Source organism: Stegodyphus dumicola, chromosome 1 (assembly GCF_044657685.1).
Source record: "Stegodyphus dumicola isolate Sdum_Otavi_A_Nest chromosome 1, ASM4465768v1".
In the NCBI taxonomy this organism is placed as follows: Eukaryota; Metazoa; Arthropoda; class Arachnida; order Araneae; family Eresidae; genus Stegodyphus; species Stegodyphus dumicola.
This window is the reverse complement of record NC_140768.1, coordinates 82,939,773-82,960,022: the sequence shown is the minus strand read 5'-3', so window position 1 is coordinate 82,960,022 and position 20,250 is coordinate 82,939,773. Positions and strand designations below refer to the sequence as shown.

General features: G+C 37.0%; 1 protein-coding gene and 1 long non-coding RNA gene across 4 annotated transcripts in view; one reads left to right on the top strand and one right to left on the bottom strand.

Moving 5' to 3' along the window:
• Nucleotides 1-20,250, top strand: part of LOC118184288 (cytochrome P450 4c3-like) — a 68,447-nt gene that overhangs the window by 34,907 nt on the left and 13,290 nt on the right. Inside the window, exons 8-9 of the mRNA XM_035353939.2 lie at nt 15,789-15,962; nt 17,949-18,015. Coding sequence (XP_035209830.2) covers nt 15,789-15,962; nt 17,949-18,015 — 241 coding nt within the window. The remainder of the gene's footprint in view (nt 1-15,788; nt 15,963-17,948; nt 18,016-20,250) is intronic.
• LOC118184290 (uncharacterized) overlaps nt 1-20,250 on the bottom strand; it is a 207,732-nt gene that overhangs the window by 184,974 nt on the left and 2,508 nt on the right. The window lies entirely within an intron of this gene.

The following is a 20,250-nucleotide window of genomic DNA, read 5'->3' as shown; positions in this document are numbered from 1 at the left end:
ACATATCCTACAGAACATATTTAGATGAGACAAACAAAGTGAAAATTTAATTTAACTGCGAGGAGTAAAAATAAAGCTTTTGATTGTGCCGACAATAATGTTTCTATTTGCGAAAGAACTAATGTTGCGCTCCCTTGAATTAAGAAGTAAATGCAGGGAATACATGATAAATATTTACTTAGAAAACATTTATTCGATAGAACGTGAAAAGATTTTATTCATAATGGTCTTGGCTAAAATATTTTTCATATCAAATCAGACTTACTTCAAAACAAAGCAAATTAGAAAGCAAGTTGCAAGAGGGGACAATCTTTAACTCATTTGTGTCATGTACGAAGATAAGGAGTGAAAAACAAACACTTTAAGCATAGAATTAGATGTATGAAAACTAACTTCAATCTCTATAATTATAAAATATTCAAATAATAGCTCTGAAGTAAATTTAGAGTAGAAGTAAATGAATATTAGTATTTCATTAATACCAGTGCAAAACTAATTTATTAAACAGTGGTAAAAAAACAAAAATTTTAATTTAAACAAAATAAAGATGCTGTGAAACATTTATTATAATATTTCACTATTCTGTCAACCGGTTTGATGAGAATGTTAGGTTATTTTGTCAACCGGTAATAATGTGCGCTTCTAGCTATTATGTCAACCGGTTTGATGAGAATCTTAGGTTAAAACTTTGCCCTAAAATGTACATATTACTTTTAAGAAGTAACAAAAATCATATTAAATAGGATGCTAATTTCGTATGAAAAATTGCTAATGCATTAAAACTTGTTGAGGTAACAAAAGATACTTCATATTGTCTTCTTGTTTTGTAAAGCAGCTACAAATATTATACTGAGACTTGCTAAATAACAAAAGCTTTGTAACAGATGACTTATCTTAACTAACTGTATCAAGGTATATGATTAAGGGAATTTTTTTCAATTTTTTATTTTATTGCATACTTCAGACTATCAATATAAACAATTTATATGATTAAGGACATAGTTATTTCTAAAGTTTAGTAATAGTTCATCATCATCAACAACTTTCTTAATGATTACATCTTTTAAATGAATATTAATGAAAATAGTAAAAAATTTATTTTCTAAACCTTACATTTACATTCATTCAGTTTACTTTATATTTCTCATGAAGATGTTCACTTAAAATAAATATTTCTTTTTGATTGAAGAGTTAGTGAAAAAGTCAGCCTCACCAGGAGTCGAATAATTAACCCCTTCGGTACACATTTATTTGAAGATGTTTTTGCAGTTAGAAAATATTTAATTTTATGGGCAAGTAAGAACAGTAGATTTTATGCAAGAATTAACTTATTTCGTATTATTCATTATATATACTTCTACATAATACTGAAATAGCTTTAGGCAGTTAGTATTACAAAATACTTTTAAACAAATAATGGTTAAATAACTACTGAAATTATTTGTTCTGTTGCAACAGATACACATTACTTTGAAACAAGCCAGAATGAGCTAGCTAAATCTCGTCTCAATTTCAATGAACATCAGAACGTCATATGCGTCTTTGCCCAAACAAATGCATGACGTACTAATATGTCAAATGCAGCTAAAAGGGTTAGTCTCGTCTCAGTTTCAATGACGTATCAGAATGCCATGTGCGTCTTTGTCTAAACAAATACATGACATACTGATACGTCAAATGTAGCCAAAGGGTTAAGACCGCTGAATGTTGGTAGTTCCAACTCAGGCGAAAATACTAACTCCATGGTTGGTTTTCTTGTTTTTCAGTATGTGTAAGGGGAATAAAAGTAAGCGACTTCTTCGTGGTACACATACTGAAAAACATACTTCTTCTTAAACATACTGAAAAACATACTTCTTCTTAAACATACTGAAAAACATACTGAAAAACATACTTACACATACTTCTTCGTGGGCATTCTTGCCCTAGTCTATCCTTCAAAGATATGAAACTGAAAATTTTTCAAGTAAATGTTTCTCTGGTATAGGAGTTTACGAACTTGATTTCTCTCAAATAAATTGAGAAGAAAATTAAGCTGTTTTAAATATGCTAAAATTAAGCTATAAAAATATTAGAATTCTAAACCTGCAGTTTTATAAAACATTAATCACTAACATATCATTTTAATTAAGCTAAGCGTTTAGCATTCCATTTGGTACAGGTAACCAGCGAAAGTCCTGGAGAGAGTATCTATGGGCTGTAATGAGGGATGTAACGACCCAATGTATGCGATATAAGAAGACTCAATTGACATTAAAATGAATCAAATCAAGAATAGGGCACAATGTCAAAACATATAACGGTGAGTTACAGAATCTAGCTCATATGCATGAAACAAAAAGTGACTATATTATGCAAAAACATTAAATTAACTACTACTAACGATAACAAAGGGAACTGAGAGTTTTTACTTATCTTCATAACCCTGCTAATTACAATCGGATCCTGATAGTACCAGGACGGAAGTTATTTTCATCGCCTGAATGACACAAGATTCTAAATTTCAAGTTAATCGGACAATTAGTTGAATTTTTACAACTTTCCGCCTAATTTTCGGACTTAACGACTGTTAACCAAAGAAAGTTGCCTCCCTCGGCAATACAAGGTACTTGAAGATTTTAATTAATTCAATTACTCAACTAATTAGCATCGTACCTTCACAGAGCCATGTCTAAAGTCGATCTCATCGTTTGCGCGACACAAGTTTAAAAAAAAGAGGGGAAAAAGGGAAAAAAAAAATTGAGAAAATCGGTCATTTCTATAGGTTTTTTTTTTTTTTTTAAACTATTTCTAACGAATTTGTGCACTTTAACTAAGTGCCTCATTAATTAATGCCTTGAGTTTTCTTCGTGTTTTAGTGTTGTGCTTGTGTTGTGCCAGTGTTTCAGCTTTGTGCGATCAACAACAACGCTAATTGGATTCCAATACACAGTATGTTTCTTCAGCTTACTTGTGTGTTTATAACTTCTTGTGTATTCCTTACTGTATTACCATTATACTTACAAGCACAAAAGAACAGATGAAGTTTTGTGGCCAAGGTATGCGACTATTTACATACATTTAATTACGCTGTCAGCTAGTTTTAATTATCTCAATTTTACCCAGAATCTTGGAATTTCTTCTCAAATTGCCTTAATAGTGATTATGCTTACTTTCATTCAAATTTTAAATCTATGTGTTTATATTACATCTAAGTATTTTCGACAATATAGTTCTTTTGCTGACAACTTTAATTGGTTTATTAGGACACAACTCATCTATCCAGTATTATTAGCTTTATTTCATTACCTTACCATTAATCATTATAAATCATTATAATATTTTTTTTATGTAATAATTAGCTTTGTAACTTTTCAATATAGCAAATTGAACTCCCATAAGCTAGTTCTTGCATAGTTGAAATTACGATCTGACTGGTCCTTGTGTAATTAGCGTTAAGTTTTGCAATTTAGTCTTTTGTATAGCCTACCTGTTTCTGCATAAATAGTGTTTATTTTGATCGGATTACCGGTACAAACGCCATTTTCAAGGATTATGCATACAAATGTAATGTCTAAACGATTGCATTAATTGGCTAACTAATTGTACGAATATGTGTGTCCTCAATATCAAAGGCCAGGATTTACTGAAACCATTAGCAATTATAATAGTAAGCAATACTTCCTAATTGACTGTATTCTGGTTAACCTCACCATATCTGATTCTTATATATGAATTAATCCATTCCTTGTCCTTCATATTTGATTTATACCGCATCCAGATTACTATTGATTGTTCTTATCGTTATATGATTGATTTAATCTGTATAGCTACATTTAATTGATTGCCCGCAATTTATTGTTCTTCCATGTATACCTGTTTCATACCATTCAAACACCCGCAATCGATGAGCACACAACTTACCACACACATTAATCATCTGTAAATCTTTAGTGACTGTCAACTAGTGACTCTGTGACTTAGTGACTTCCAACTATATAACAACTCCTCAGTGTCTGCCATCGTCTCTGTGACTTTGCAAAGTAGTGACTACCAACTATATAGCACTTCAACTGGGACTCTTCAGCAACTGCGCGTGCAATAGTGCGTGCGCAACTCTAGTGACACGACCTCTCAAGCAATTTCCTAGTGTGCTTACCACATTTAGGGACTCTAAGCTTGGTCCTTGCAGCGCACAGCGCAACGGTGCTTCTTCACAAAATGCCAAATACAGATACCTCATACTACGTCAGCAAACTCAATTTGGACGCAATCCTAGACTCCACCTCTCTCTCTCACGAAGATAAAATTTCTGCCCTGCACGAGGAGTGCCTCGAAATCTGTACATCTAAACGAACCGGCCGGCACTTACTGCCAACCAACTTAAGAGAAACTTTAGTGCGGTTCCTGCAAGCGCTCAAGACCTTAGCCCTAAGCGGCCCCAATCTAAAGACAACAAAAGATTGCGCGACCAACACGGACCACGTCTCTTCTCCACCAAGGAATACTACGGACTTTGAATTGGCCAGTACCAACCAAAACAGCAGGCTCCAACCAGCCTGTCACCCAACCTACGCTCAGGGTCTGACCCACGCATTTCAACCCCCGCCTACTCTGCTCATCTACCCACAAGAACAAGCCACGAGCAATACACTACGACATAAACTCGCTGAAGAATTTCCCTTTTCGCAGATTGGCATCAAGGTGCGCAAGATCTGGCATATACAGAACGGATGTATCGCTGTTGAGTGTGCCACCCAAGCAGACCTCTCCAAACTCTCCACCACGCTTCAAAGCGACAAATGCAAACAGCTCGTCTCAACAAAGTTTCCTGTCACAAGATACCCGCGCATAGCCATACACAATATCCCAACCTCCCTGCAGAAGAAAGAACTCGCGAACATCATAGAATTGGAATTCAGCCTCAACAAAACAGCGTTCAAACTATTACACCGGCTTAAAGACAAGAATAATAATGTCAAGTGGATCGCCGAATGCCAACCACCTGCCTTCAGACAAATTATGCAAACTGGCCGCATCTACATCGGATGGCATGCGCACAGGATCACAGAATATTTCAGTACCAAACGCTGTTATAGATGTCAAGAGTTTGGCCACTTACAACAAGGCTGCCACAACAAGGAATACTGCGCCTTCTGCTCCGGCGCACATAACGTCAAAGACTGCGCCGCGATCCATCCAACATGCATCAACTGCTCAGATTTCAATCACAAGACAAAAGGCACAATCCCTTGTGGACACCCAGCGTACCACCCCACCTGTCCAACCTACCAGAAGTACATCGAGAGGATTCGACGCAGCACCAACTACTAATCCTACCATTCCCCAACCAAGTCAGTCTTACCCAAATTCTGCACAAGCTTACAATCTACCACTTCAGAGCTCCAGATCGTGTTACAATCTGCCGCCAGGTCATTCCCCACCAGTTATATGCAATTTAACAGTCACAACTCCAGACAGCCTCCTCAAGTGCATTCAAATTAATTTGCAACGAGCAAAGGCGGCAACCATACAAGCAACAGCACATGCCATTCAAAACGATACCGACATCCTTCTCATCCAGGAGCCTTATTGCAAGAACGGCCAAGTAGTTTCCTTCCCGCTTTCCTGGAGAACAATCCAAGTGACCGAAAATACCCAAGCCCCACGAGCAGCCATCATAATATGCAACCCGATTTGGACTCCCGTAATAGTAACAACAGAAAGAGACTGTGTCGCTATCCTCCTCGAAACTTCAGACATGAGTTTCATCCTCAGATCCATCTACTCCTCCCCAGCAGACACCATCACAGAAGCAACTGCCGCAATGGACAGAATTCGTCTCAAATGCCCTTCCGCTCCCACCATCTTCAGCGGTGACTTTAATGACCATCACACAATCTGGGGCTATACCGACATCAATAGGAAAGGTCACGAATTTGAAGACTACATAGCCGCCAACAACCTCCACCTTCACAATTCCATAGATCCCCCCTACGTTTGACAACACCTACAACAAAGGATGACCAGACCTGACCCTTACCAGCAACAACGCCAGCCACTTATTGCAAAACTGGGAGGTATCACACGATTGTAGCCTGTCGGATCACAAATACATCCACTTCAGTATAAGCACCAGCACCACCATCCCAATACTTAAACGCTACAGACTACCGAAAGCAAAAATCAAGACACTGAAAAGGCAACTTCACGACCTACTTAGCAGAGAACTTCCATCACTGCAGAGCGGTTTCCGCCGATAACATCGCGGCGAAAACATCGCGGACGAAAACGTCGCGGAGAAAACAACGCAAGGAGAAAACGTCGTGCTACAAAACATCGTGGGAGAAAACATCGCAAAGAGAAAACATCGCAGTTCTAAAACATCGTGGTACAAAACATCGTCGTCGAAAACAAAGCGGTTCAAAAATTTCGCAGTTTGAAAACATCGTCGTCGAAAATATCGTGGAAAAAATAAAGTATCTACAGATGATCGCATGACGATAACATCGCAGACATTCTTTTTTCGGGTTTAAATAATTGGAAATGGATATTCCCATAATGATTTGTGAGCGCAAGATGTAAAGAAGGATAATTTTTACTTTCATATTTTTTAAATAACTAATAAATTTTTGCTGAAAAAGTAAGAAGGAAATTTAAGCATAAATAATTAAATGCAACTTTTCATGAAAAATTACCAGTAAAAGCATTACAAAAATTATTTATTAATGGCCTTTGTTAGTTAACTATGTCGGTTTAAAATTCTATTAAGTGCTATAAGTTGCATTAATTTTCTATGCTTAAGTTTCCTTCTTATTTTCTCAGCAAAAATGTATTAGTTAATAAAAAATATGAAAGCAAAAATTATCTTTCTTTCCATCTTGCGCTCACAAATCATTATGGGAATATCCATTTACAGTTATAAAAGAATGTCTCCGAAAAGCGCGATGTTATCGTCATGCGATGATTTGTAGATACTTTATTTTTTACCACGATATTTTCGACGACGATGTTTTTAAACTGCGAAGTTTTTGAACCGCTTTATTTTCGACGACGATGTTTTGTACCACGATGTTTTAGGACTGCGATGTTTTCTCGTTGCGATGTTTTCTCCCACGATGTTTTGTAGCACGACGTTTTCGCCTTGCGTTGTTTTCTCCGCGACGTTTTCGTCCGCGATGTTTTTGCCGCGATGTTTTCGGCTGTAACCCTGCAGAGCTGCCACAACGCCGCAGACCTCGACCAGTACACAAACCATCTAACGCAGGAGCTACAAAAATGCTGTGACAGTACTCTCCCCATCCGCACAGCCAAGAAAATCCAAGGTCTTTCATGGTGGTCGAAGGACCTTCGCCAGCAACGCCAAAAATTCCGGGCACTAAGACGCCGCCTTACCAAAGCAGACACCCCAGAGGAACGCGCCTTCTTCCTAACACAGTTCAGAAAAGAGAGAGCTACATACAAACGAAGCATACTGACTGCAAAAACTACCACCTGGAAGAAATTCTGCAGCGAGAACTCTGATCCCTTCGGAATTCTCCACAAAATCTCAACAAGCAAAGTTTTTCGACCCCACCAAATCTACTTGCAGCAACAAACTGCCAACTCGAACACCAGCCTTACCTCAAACACTGCTGCAATTATCTTGAGCACCGTCTTTCCCTCAGATAACCCAGCTGATGATTCACCGGAACAAAAGATTCTTAGAAATAACCACGCAGCACCGATGACCCAAGACGACATTCCCTTCACCAGGCAAGAAATCACACAAATCTATCGTACCCTGCCCAAGAAGAAAGCACCAGGCCCTGACGGCCTAGACTATTGCATCCTCAAGGTCGCCTACAAATCACATCCCATATTCTTTCTTCACTTCTTCAACAACCAACTGAAACATGAGCTCTTCCCAAGCGCCTTTAAAACTGGTCATGTAGTCTTCTTCACTAAAAAGAACAAAGATCCCCAAAGCCCAAGCTCTCTCCGACCGATCTGCCTGTTGCCGGCTCTAGGGAAAGTCTACGAAAAACTAATAGTACAAAGACTCATCTTTCATCTGCAAGACAACCGCATCCTAAGCAGCAGGCAGTTCGGCTTCCACTCCGGCCTCTCCACACTGCATGCTCTGGAGGAAGTTCGACGGATAATCCACCATAACAAAGAACAACAGCTTCACACGGCCTTTGTCTCAATTGACCTTCAGAGTGCCTTTGACACCCTCTGGTGGCCGGCCATTAAACAAGCTCTCCGCTCATCTCGATGCCCCCGTAACATCTATGGCATATTTATGACAGTTACCTCCAGAATCGTTTCCTCCTGGTCCCACACAACAACGGGACAACCATCAAACAGCAGGAGAGAGGATGCCCGCAAGGATCTTGCGCCGGCCCAGTGCTCTGGAATCTAACTTTCAACAGCATCATCTCCACCAACTGGCCACAGCATACACAACTAGTTGCCTATGCAGACGACGTTGCGTTCCTAATCCAGGGTCGCACCAGAAACGAATTGGAACTCAGAAGCACTCAAATATTACAAAAATTCAGCTTCCTCTGTCAAGAACTCAAATTAACCATCTCCACTGCCAAATCAACCGCTCTTATCATTCCCAAACCAGGCACCAACCCAAGCAGAAATCCATGTATTAAACTCCAACAGAAAAATCTAAAAATCGTCAAAGAGCTCAAGTATTTAGGCTTAATATGGGACAAAGGCCTTACATGGATCCCACACCTACAGCAACTCAAAATTAAGAAACAAGCCATTGCACGCAAGGCCCGTCAATTTCAAGGTATAAATTGGGGACGAAACCCATATATTAACAAGATTTTGTACACGACAGTGATTGAACCCATAGTCCTGTACGCTGCCGCAATATGGGCGAAGCCGATGCAAAGCCGGAAACGTAAACAACTACAGACCATCCAAAGACCTTTCGCACTAATGATATGCAAAGGTTTTCGCACCACAGCCACCTCTGCGGCCATCATCCTTGCAGGTACCGCCACTATATCTTAGAGCCGAGCAAGAAGCTACAATAACCAGAGTCCTGCAATTACGCAAAGACGCCACCTTCCACGATACAACCCACAGTCCGACCTTATATGAAAACCCTCGCCCCACCCAACGCCTACACCCAGGCATTCAAGGAAGAAACTTCCGCATCACCATAGACAACACTAGCAATTCTAGTATTCCCAACGCTACGTACGTCTACTACACCGATGGATCCAAGATTGAAGACGGAGTTGGTAGCGCCTACATTTGCTACCACCAAATTGATGAACATACCAGTTGGAAGGCAGCACTTCGGCACTTCAATAGTGTGTTCCAGGCAGAAGCCTTGGCCATCCTCAACACCACCAACGACATACTAAGTAACGGCTACCACCAAGCATGCATCTGTACAGACAGCCAATCTTCACTCCTGGCGATTCAAAACTTAAGCCACACCTCCCCAATTATCTCCGAAATCCAAAAGCTACTCTCTGTAAACTACCAGCAACGCATTCACCTCACCTGGGTCAAGGCGCATGCTGGTCTAGTTGGAAACGAGGCAGCACACACTCTAGCCAAAGAAGCCGCCATCAGTTCTGAAGTTCAGCAAATCCGTATCCGTGCACCACCATCGCATCTAAAGAGGCTTCTCAAAGAAGACCTACTCAAAATATGGCAAGAGGAATGGAACGCGTGTGACACCGGACGACGGACCTACAATCTCCTACCCAAAGTCTCTCTATCACGCCTCATAGCTATACCCCAACTCACCCGGTTCATAACGGGACATGGTCCCTATCCAGCGTATTATTATAGGCACAACATCTCCACTACAGATGCTTGCGTGTGCGGCCAACTTGGATCACCAGACCACTATATCTACTCTTGCCCACTCACAGCAGACAACCACATTAAGCATCCCACTCCTCCTACAGACGCCTTTCAACGGTTCATTATTAAAAACAAACCTACAATCAATAAAATCTGTAAGGTCATTGACCAGCTCGCCGCTATGGGCCAAGATATATGCGACGCTGCATAATCCCACAACGTCCGCCACTAACAGAAGTCAACATGAATATCACCCTGTGCTGCTAACATGTCACCGCGCTCGGCATGCTCATATACTCAGCAACCTATGCGCTCCACAAATATATATTCGCCGGACCTCTACGTGTCCCCCATATCAATGTCCAGCAATCACATGCTATTCCCATCTTATGTCCCCTCGTCTGTAAACACCCCCCACAATGTACTGTATATGTGATCAATGAGGCCAAATATGTATCTGACATGTGGTATATGTGTATTATTATTTTTTAAGTGTGCTTTATTTGTCATAAGTCTTCAGTGTTAATCAAGTGTATCCCTCTCCCCACTTTTTTCCCCTCTGCGTGTGTGTTTTCTGTACATTTTCATGTTTTTGTGTTTTCATACATTTAGTACCTAGCTCTGAGCCCCTCACCTGTAAATCCGTCCCACAAGTCTCATACCTGTAATTATGTAATTAGTCAAGCAATGTTAATAAGTCGCCCCTGTTTGGCCATGTAAACTCCTGCACCCTTAATAAGCTCCCAGTGTGGACTCTTGAGGCCACAGGGAGTTGTTGCCATTAGATAGTGGAAGGCGAGGGACACATGCCTGTTTATCTCTGGTAGCCACCAGGCGTCCCCGTCTTCCGTCACCTACCTACCTACTACTAACGATTTAAAAGCCAGAAATTAGCATTTCCAGCGTCCTGGGCAATTAATATAGTTGCCACCCCAATTTTATACAAGTATACTAAAATTCTAAAAAGTGTATTGCTAAATGCAAGATATAGACGAGTAAGAACTTAAGGTGGATTTTGGACATTTTGAACCAATCCATATTTGAAGTCAGTAGAAAGATGAATATCCTTTTCTTTTCTAGCACAGCTGGTATTTAAATCATTGTTGTTTGTAATAATGATCACAATATTTTAAGCAGTTGAGGAACTTAATAAATTGCCCGGCAAAACAGAAGATAAGCGTTTGCCTTTTTTATTTTCCTAATTTTAACCGAATCATATTTCAACACATATTGTATGTTCTTCCTAGATATATCTTCTTGAAATTATTAACCACTTGAATTACTCTCCAGAGATATTAAATATGACATTTTATATATGGTCCCGTATGGCAAATTTTCTAGTACTCTCTGAGATTTAAAATCATGAAAAATTTCCGCGTCTTTCTGAACAAAATTCAAAGAGTTATACCTAATCAATAGTTTCACAACACCATCTGAAAATTAATAAAGCGTGCTGTTGCATCCAACACAAAACTACCAATCTCCCGAAACAGCCACTTTTAAATGAAAATTTTCTTTAAATCTAAACGAAAATTCTTCGGATTAGCTCTATGAAAGCACAAAAAATTAGTTTAATCTGATGAATTTATTGTCCAAGGCACTACCAAATCTTTCATAAAACGTTATGGAATCTTTTGTATGGAACTTATTAAATCACACCGAGAAATTCAGTAATTGGAAATTTTCCTCTTATAGGAGGATACAGAAGTTGAGATTTCATTTAACATAGCCTTTTCACTTTAAAAAAACTGCTTTCATGAAATTCACTATCCAATTGTAATTAACTTGCAAAAAAAAAGTAATATTTCTGGACCCGTATTTCAAGAATTAAAGCCTGCAACTATCACTTTTGAAAAATGTATAGAATTAATAGAATATAATTTTATTTACCGTATTTAATACATTTCACAGAGAACAATAAATTTCTCTGTATGAATTAATAGAATATAATTTTTTTAACCGTATTTGATACATTTCATTTTTCACAAAGCAATAAACTTCTTTCTATGAGAGTTACTCCACTTAAAATAGCACACATTTATTTACCTGAAACGTTTCTGTATATAACATTTTCATTCTACAGGATTGCTTCTGCTGTTTACATTTCACACGCAATGAATAACATTTCGTGTATAGAATATGCAAAAGAACATTCATATTACATGAATGAAATTTTCCCCAGTACTCTTTATAAACAGAAATTAATATATTTCATATTTTTTCAATGCAGTTGGGAACAAACAACGACGCAGCAATGGTGAAGTTAATGGCTCAGATTTATTTCCTGTCTTATACGGATTTCGGAGATAAATCGAATGTCTTTTAGGGTCTTATAAAAGGAAAACAACAGTAGCAAATATTTAGAGATTGGTCATTTTTGTTAAATCTATTTTTGTAGAGTCGCTCTACTATGATTAGTTTGAGGGAAAGAGAATGCTTGTTTTAAGAAAATGCTTATATTGTATAACAAAATGTTTTATAGGAATCAGTTGTTTGACTACAGGACATTTTTTTGTTGTATTTCATAATTTATTTACGTATAAATTATTTATATATAGTTTAATGCATTAAATTACTATAACTTTTTTCTATATAGTTTAATGCATTAAACTATATAGAAAAAAGTTATAGTAATTTAATAAGTATCTGTAATTTAATATAATATACGTAATGAACATATATGTCGTTAAAATAACTTTGTATCATAAGTAACAGTACATTCTAAACGTTTGTTCGTTCGAAATTATGGAAGAAAGCTGGTTTTTGTCCCGCAGGATACGTGTTATAATAGAGAATGCCAGGCCACTGTCAACGAAGCCACTTCCAGCAGATAGACGATTTTACGAGGGGTATGGTGATCGGACTGAGATAGGACGGGTTGGTCCTTATGTCAAATCGCAGTCCTTATGTCAAATCGCGGAGGCCATAGCAATTGAAGCGGCAATACAGTACGCACATGACATACAACTTGCACGAACAGAAATCTGCACAGACAGCATGTCAGTGCTGCAGGCATTAAAGAATCATCATCACACATCTCCCATAATCCTGCAAATCCAACAGACATTGCATAGCAACCAGCAATCTAACATCAAGCTAAAATGGGTAAGAGGCCACTCTGGGATCGCAGGCAATGAGATGGCAGATCAACTGGCCAATGAGGCAGCAATCAACAATAATGCACAGGCTGTCTCAGCACTAATCCCGCCGTCATTTTAAAAAGACAACTAAGAGACATAGGGAATAAACAATGGCAACACGAATGGGAGAATGGAGATACCGGCAGAAGGACTTTCGAATTCTACCCTGTAGTAGATAAAGAACGCTTACAGACCATACCCCCTTTAGTAAACTATATCACGGGGCAGGGCCCTTTTCCCACCTTCTTTTATAAGCGTGCTATCTCCATGACAGAAGCGTATGTGTGTGGGAAAATTGGCTCCCCCGACCACTACGTGTTCAACTGTAGCCTCACGACGAGCCATCACCTACCATATCCCACTAGGATATAGTACCTTATAAGAGGTTCATCATCAAACACGCACCTGCGATAAGAAATATATGTAAAATTATACAGCAGCTGAGCGCCCTAGGGCAGGATGTCTGCCAACCAACATAGGAATAATAGCATACACAGCGCAATAATTCTATGTCTCTATTGTAACTTAGCAGGTGTTATGTCTAAAATTGTAAATATGTAAGTGTATAAGTAACTGTGTAATGTAAGTAATGTAAGTAATAGTGTAATGTAAGTAATTTAATCAATGAGTGTAATACGTCCTCCTATGTGTACTTTTAACATAACGTAATCGGTAATGTAGTCATTAGCGCGTGTAACGCGTGCCCCATGTGTATTATTTTAAGTAACGCATATATGATTATAAGGCAAAGTATGTGTGTCTATCTTGTTATATAGCATAATGTCATTTAAGAAGTAATAGCAATAATGTAAACTATAAGTAATCCAGTTATAAAGTAACTTAGCAAGTTCGCAATACAATTAGCTTAACGTAGTATACAGTCAGGTTATAACTCTAATAAGTGTAGATTAATGTCATGCATTATGTATATGTAGTCTAATGTCATGTGAAGTGTAAAGTATGTATGTACTAATTCATGCAAGTATTATGTATAAGTTTAATGTCATGTCATATATCATGTATGTAATGTTATGTTTCATGTATGCATTATGGCCTATGAACACCCAGGTCAACCATTAACATAAGAATCTGTACAGAACCAATGTCAAACTGGAATAGCCCCTGTATGGCCATGTAAACTTTTTAATGAAGGCTCAGTAACTCCCGGTGCGCCCTTGTGGGACCCCAGGGAGTTCTTGTATCTATATAGGGGAGGGCGTGGGACATATGCCTGTTTACCTCCGTTAAACACCAGGCGTCCCCGTCCTCCGTCACCTGTCAAATCGCAGTTGATACACACATTGATGCCAGAACGGCGCATCGGCTATGGCGAACATAGTTGGAACAAGGAAATGTGGAAAGAAGGAGGGGTGCAGGTGCAGCCAGAGTGACGTCAGCACGCGTGGATCTACGCATCCGCCGACAAGCTGTGGCGGTCCCGCAAGTCACTTGTACCGTGATTCTGCAGCATGTGCAAGATGCCCTAGATGCTCCCGTGTCGACCAGAACCATTTCGCGTCGATTGGTTGAACGTGGCTTGCACTCACGGCTTCCGTTAAGAAGACTGCTATTGACCCCACAGCATAGACACGTTTGGAACGGTGCAAGCACGTTTAGAATGGTGCCGGACTGGAACGAGGTGGATGACAGAATGGCGAAACGTCGTGTTCTTAAATGAGTCACGATTCTGTTTATCCAATTTCAGTCGCCGCATACGTGTGTGGCGTCGACGTGGAGACAGATCTAATCCGCTAGTAACTGTGGAACGCCCCACCGCACGACAACGTGGCATAATGGTTTAGGGCGCTATTGCCTACGATTCCAGGCCACCTCTAGTTCGTATTCAGGGCACTATGACGGCCCAACGATACTTGGATAATGTACTGCGGCCGGTGGCAATCCCTTACGTTCAGGGGCTACCTAATGCAATTTTCCAGCAGGATAACGCCGGACCACACAGTGCTCGCCATCTGTCAACATGCTCTGCAAGGTATGCAGGTGCTTCCCTGGCTACCGTACTCTCCTAACCTGTCACCAATCGAATATGTGTGGGTGAAATTCAAGCTATTTTCCTCCAATGACAAATTAAGTAATTGAACAATATATTTCGCTTTAGTTTTTTGCTGTCGCTTAGTTAACATACAGCTTCAGTTCTATTTTAACGCGTGCAGTGCCGTCTAAATTAAAATTATCTCTAAAAGTGCCATCATTGTATCGTCATTGAAAACTATCTATATCTTTATGCACCAATTATTTATCATCATCATCTTCAACGTCACGTCTTAAATTTTTATCATATATAATAACTTGAAAACTCATTTCAAGCCGGAAGGGAATGAAATGAGCTAAATGAATTCGATTTTTAAAAGTGTAGATTACAACTAAGAATCTTAGCCTAATAATCGTAACTAAAAATCTCATGGAACTGATGTTTCGCTATTGTTACATCCACATCCATTTGCTTTAAGGCTTTAGTGAATAAAGTCTAACTGTTCACTTGAAGATTGGTTCAAAATCTAATCAACAGATCAATCGTACTATTACACAAGTGAAGATTTTATTCAGTATTTCTATTAAGTTGAAAAAAAAAAAAAAGAAAAGGAAGAATTTTGCAAATCTAAGTAGGGTTTAAGTTTAAATCTCCTACGAATTCAGTTCTTATAAATTTATGAACACAGTAATAATATTCCCATAAAGTGAAAAATGAACTGAAACGGAAATTAAAAGTTGAGGTAAATAAATAATAAGAGGTAACTAGATTTTTATAAACTGATTACTTTTATAATAACCTAGTGCAATTAAGTCAGACTGGTCCGTATCTAAATATATGTTTCGTTTCCACAGGGTCATGATACAACTTCCTCTGGGCTAAGTTGGGCGTTGTATATGCTGGGCCTTCATCCGGAAATTCAAAAGAAAGTACATGAAGAATTGGATGATGTATTAGGAGATGATGAAGATAAACCCATTATGTTGGAGGATATTAAGGAGCTCAAATATCTCGACTGCGTCTTGAAAGTAGGTTTGGTGCAAATTCTTTTTAATAGAAAGCTAATTTATTTCAAAATGTGTTTATTAGCCCAAAGGGCTTATCCCAGAAGGGCTATTAATTTTGTTTTGACATTTTGCGTTGAAACTTTAAATATCGGTTCAACTTTCAAACTGTTGCCAGCAAATATTACAGCCCTGTATTATATTTAAAGAAATTAAATAATGAAGAATCTCCATAAATGTATGTATGTTTCTCGCATTGTGATAAAACGACGGTACCTAGAGCCATCAAAGTTTGAATAACGTACGCTTCCACCGAATATGGGCGTCTGGAAGCCTAAATCTGGAATTTGTTTTTTATCTCTTTCATATTTTGTAAAACTTTAACGAATTTTTGATTAATAAACTCAGCCATTTCGAAGCGAGCAATGCCAACACTAAAATTATAAAAAAAAAAAAAAAAAAAAAAAAAAAAAACACCCTCTAGCGCGCGAGTCTATGTATCAGAAATTCTAAAGATATTCTAATTTTAAAATTATTTTGCGATATTGCTGTTGAACTGAATTTTGTTGTTTAAGTGCGAAGAACATGATATTTAATAAATAAAGCTAACAGACGAAACGTTAGAAAAATGACCCCTTAGGTTTAATGTAAAATCTGAAAGTTTTCAGATTTTTTTTCTTTAATTCATTTATTATCACAAAGCATTGCGAAAGAAATGCATATCTCTCAATAAAAGGAAAAAATGTCTAGCAGAATATGTCATAAGAAAAATTCAAGAGAAGTATAAACTATACCTATAAGCTTACATTTTCATTTTAATCTTGCAGTCTGAAATATTCAAAACCCAAAACAGAAAGAAAAGCGAAAGTAAATGCAATCTTAGAAAAATAAATCAATAATATACTGTCGCTTACGAGTTTAATCTTAATTATAGAGTTTGTTGTGTAATAAGGTTTCGAATTATCTGTTCTAGATAACAACATTATCAAAAATTTATCCTAATTATTTAGATAAATTAGAGTTATTTTAAAGCGTACGAAAATGTCTTAGATGCTTATTATTAAGCATCTAAATAAGCATCTAAGACAAGAAGTGTATTATTAGCTCCGTATATCTACCAGGTCTTGTTTATTTTGAAGAAATAATAGATAAAAACTGCTCTGATATACTTAGATAGAAAATATCCCAAATGTAATTAACCAGAAAATTTACGAAAATGTAGATTAAAATTACCTTATAATTCCCTATTTGAAACGATATGTTTTTAGTTTTAATATTGTTTTAATATTTAATTATTTAATTGTCATTAATACGATGTAATTTTGAACATCTTTTGAATTGTAAAATACTGGATTATACTTAAAAAAATTGCTTCAAAGTGTTTTCACAAAGACTTTTATTTTCTGATAAATATCCGTAGCTTACCAATGGTACGTTCTGCTTGTAGTCAAATGTCGCCTAATGCTAAGCCTTTATCTTTATAACACACAGACAACTTCGTAGGTATTGTCTGAGGGTTTTCTATGTGTGACGTGAAAACGGACCAATTTCCGCTGGAAAGTTCTCCATGAAGTCATCTTTTCCCTTAAGCACATTGCTCTCGTGTGTCATATTCCAATAGCCTAACCTAAACTTCTATGCATTTTATCTTCTTATTTATTTATATTATGCGCAAATTTATTAAAGTCTATCATCAGCATTTGACATTTATTTAGACATGAGAAGCTGAGAAGTGTGTTCGTGGTAAAAAAGGAGAGATAAGTTAAAGTAATGGATAATCGAGGAGTTTAGATAGTCGCCGGTTGGACAAACGTCATTCTAATAAATGTGAACCAAATTTGATTTTATAACATTTGTTTTCACGTGATGGAAAGAAATATATTAGTTTTACTAATGTTAAATATTTGTTCAGTTGCTTTTTAAAATTTCATTTTAAGTAGAGATATGAAAGTGATATATGATAATTTTGCTTTATGTAATCATATAACATACAAGGTGCACATTTTACAGGAGACAAGACGTTTATTACCGCCAACTCCTTTCATCGCCAGAGATCTTGATGAGGATACAAATATAAGTAAGTATAAGTATTTCAATAAATTTCCAAACTTGGTTTTATGATTCAAAGTATTGAACACGATAGGATTGAAAAAATGTATTTTGATCTTTACACATACAGATCAACTGGTATTTTTTCCTCAGTTTTATAGAGCAAAAAGCCGAAACCCAAATACGAGATTTTGTAATTTGCTATGCCAATTTTCTTTTGAAAATTGATTACCGTTAAATTTTGCTTATTCTAATTATTATAATGTATTGATATTTATTTATTGATAAAACACTTACAACCCATTAAGTCTCTCAATCTCACTAAAATGGTACGTTTAATTTAAATGATATTAAAGTGTCAATTTTTAAGTTGCTAAAAATTTTAGAAATACAAATATCTGTTATTTGTTATTACAAGCCAAGAATTTTCTTCAAATTTCAGAGAAAATGATCAGTTTTAGATATTCCTTATATTATTTTTCTTGGCTTATTTTGTATTCTATTTTCCATCAATGTGTTAGACATTTTACTATATTATGTGTGAAAGCTCGAACCTTAGAATAAGTGATATGTTCGATTATTTAAATTTTGATACTGAGGATTAATTTTACAAAAGTAAATTAATTTTATGAATAATGACTATGAACTACTGCCATGGAAATAATGTAAATACAATTACTAACTAATTTTATTTGTAATTATTTTATTTTATTTGTTCTACACTAAATACATGACAGAATTATTTTAATGAGATAAATGAGAGAAGAGAATTTCTTGGAATGAAGAAAAATGTTCTTAATAAAAAATTTCATACTGCTGTTATAAAGCATTATTTAGACTACAAAAAACGCCTTTATTCAAAAGGCAATGTAGAATTTGATAATAACTACTTTATGTTTATGTTTACAAAAAGAATAAAAATTTACTTTTTTTCCTAATGGAAGTTTGTGAATCGTTACAGTGTAACCAAGTCCATTAATCTATACAAGGCCAGCTGTGGCGGTCTCTCTCTTTATTATGGAGGCACCTGTGGGCCACCATTGCCTCCTATGAAGGGACGGACAGTTACAACCATGCCTTCCCTGGGATTCGAACCCAGGTTCTTCGGTATCGCAGTCAGGCTTCTTTAACCACTATACCGCCTGGGGCAGCATACAAATTTACTATTATTACTGAGTAATTCCTAATAAGCATATTGCATAGATTGACTTTGATCTGCACATTTTAATCAAGACAATTTAAGTTAAAATTTTCTAATTTTGATTTTTATATTGGTCTCGCTTCCTTTTCAAGTATTATTATATTTCCGTCTATAATAAATATTTCTTTCTGAAACACTTGTTACCGAGACAGAAAGGGAGAACGAGATTGGAAGATATTAAGTAAACTGTTTTTATAAAATAACAATGCGTTTACTCAGAAAAGAACTCCTGCAGACGACATACCTAGTCGAGCATCTAACCCAATGGACCATCTGGTTCTGCCGATAGTGAAAAGAAAGAAAAAAGAAAATTCCAGAGTCCTACGCTGTATAAGCGGTGATGGATGATTTTACAAGAGAGTTTGCATCAAGCGAAATATTGCTCTGCTTGTGGTCTAAAGAGATTCTAACAGTTTAGGAAGCATTTAGGACTTAGCAGTCTAGAGAGGTTCTGATTATTTTGGAAGCGTCACAGCATCCTTTTGTGGAAGGACTTTTATAATATACTGGGGAACACAAAAGTACTGTATCTATTTACTTCAAGATATATTTTTACACTCCGTACAAAATATATTTAGTATAGGTTTTCAATACATTATAATTATGAGATCATAATTATACCACTACCACCATAATTACATTTGGAAATTGTTTTCCCCTCTCATTGAAAAACTGATCGACTTATAATTTTCTGCGAATGTTTCTCCATAATCGCAAGAAAATCAATCGCTGTTTCATCTTAATCTTCTGCGTTATTCCGTATCCCCTCCCCTATCGGGTTAACTGGTAAAAAAATGTCAACAGTTATAAAAATCGCGGTTTGATACATTAAGATTTGATAGCTGGAATACATTCTGATAACAAATCATTTTAGAGGGCAGCTTATCTGATGCTGTAGAGCAAGAACCTCAGATGATACTAATGTTGAAATGTAATCATGATGAGATGTAACCTGGCATCAACGTAATTTGAAAATTCTTTTAATATGAATTTTATTAACGTTCAATAAAATTACTCTATTGGCTACGATAAATAATCAAATTTCATACATACCTCCAGAGT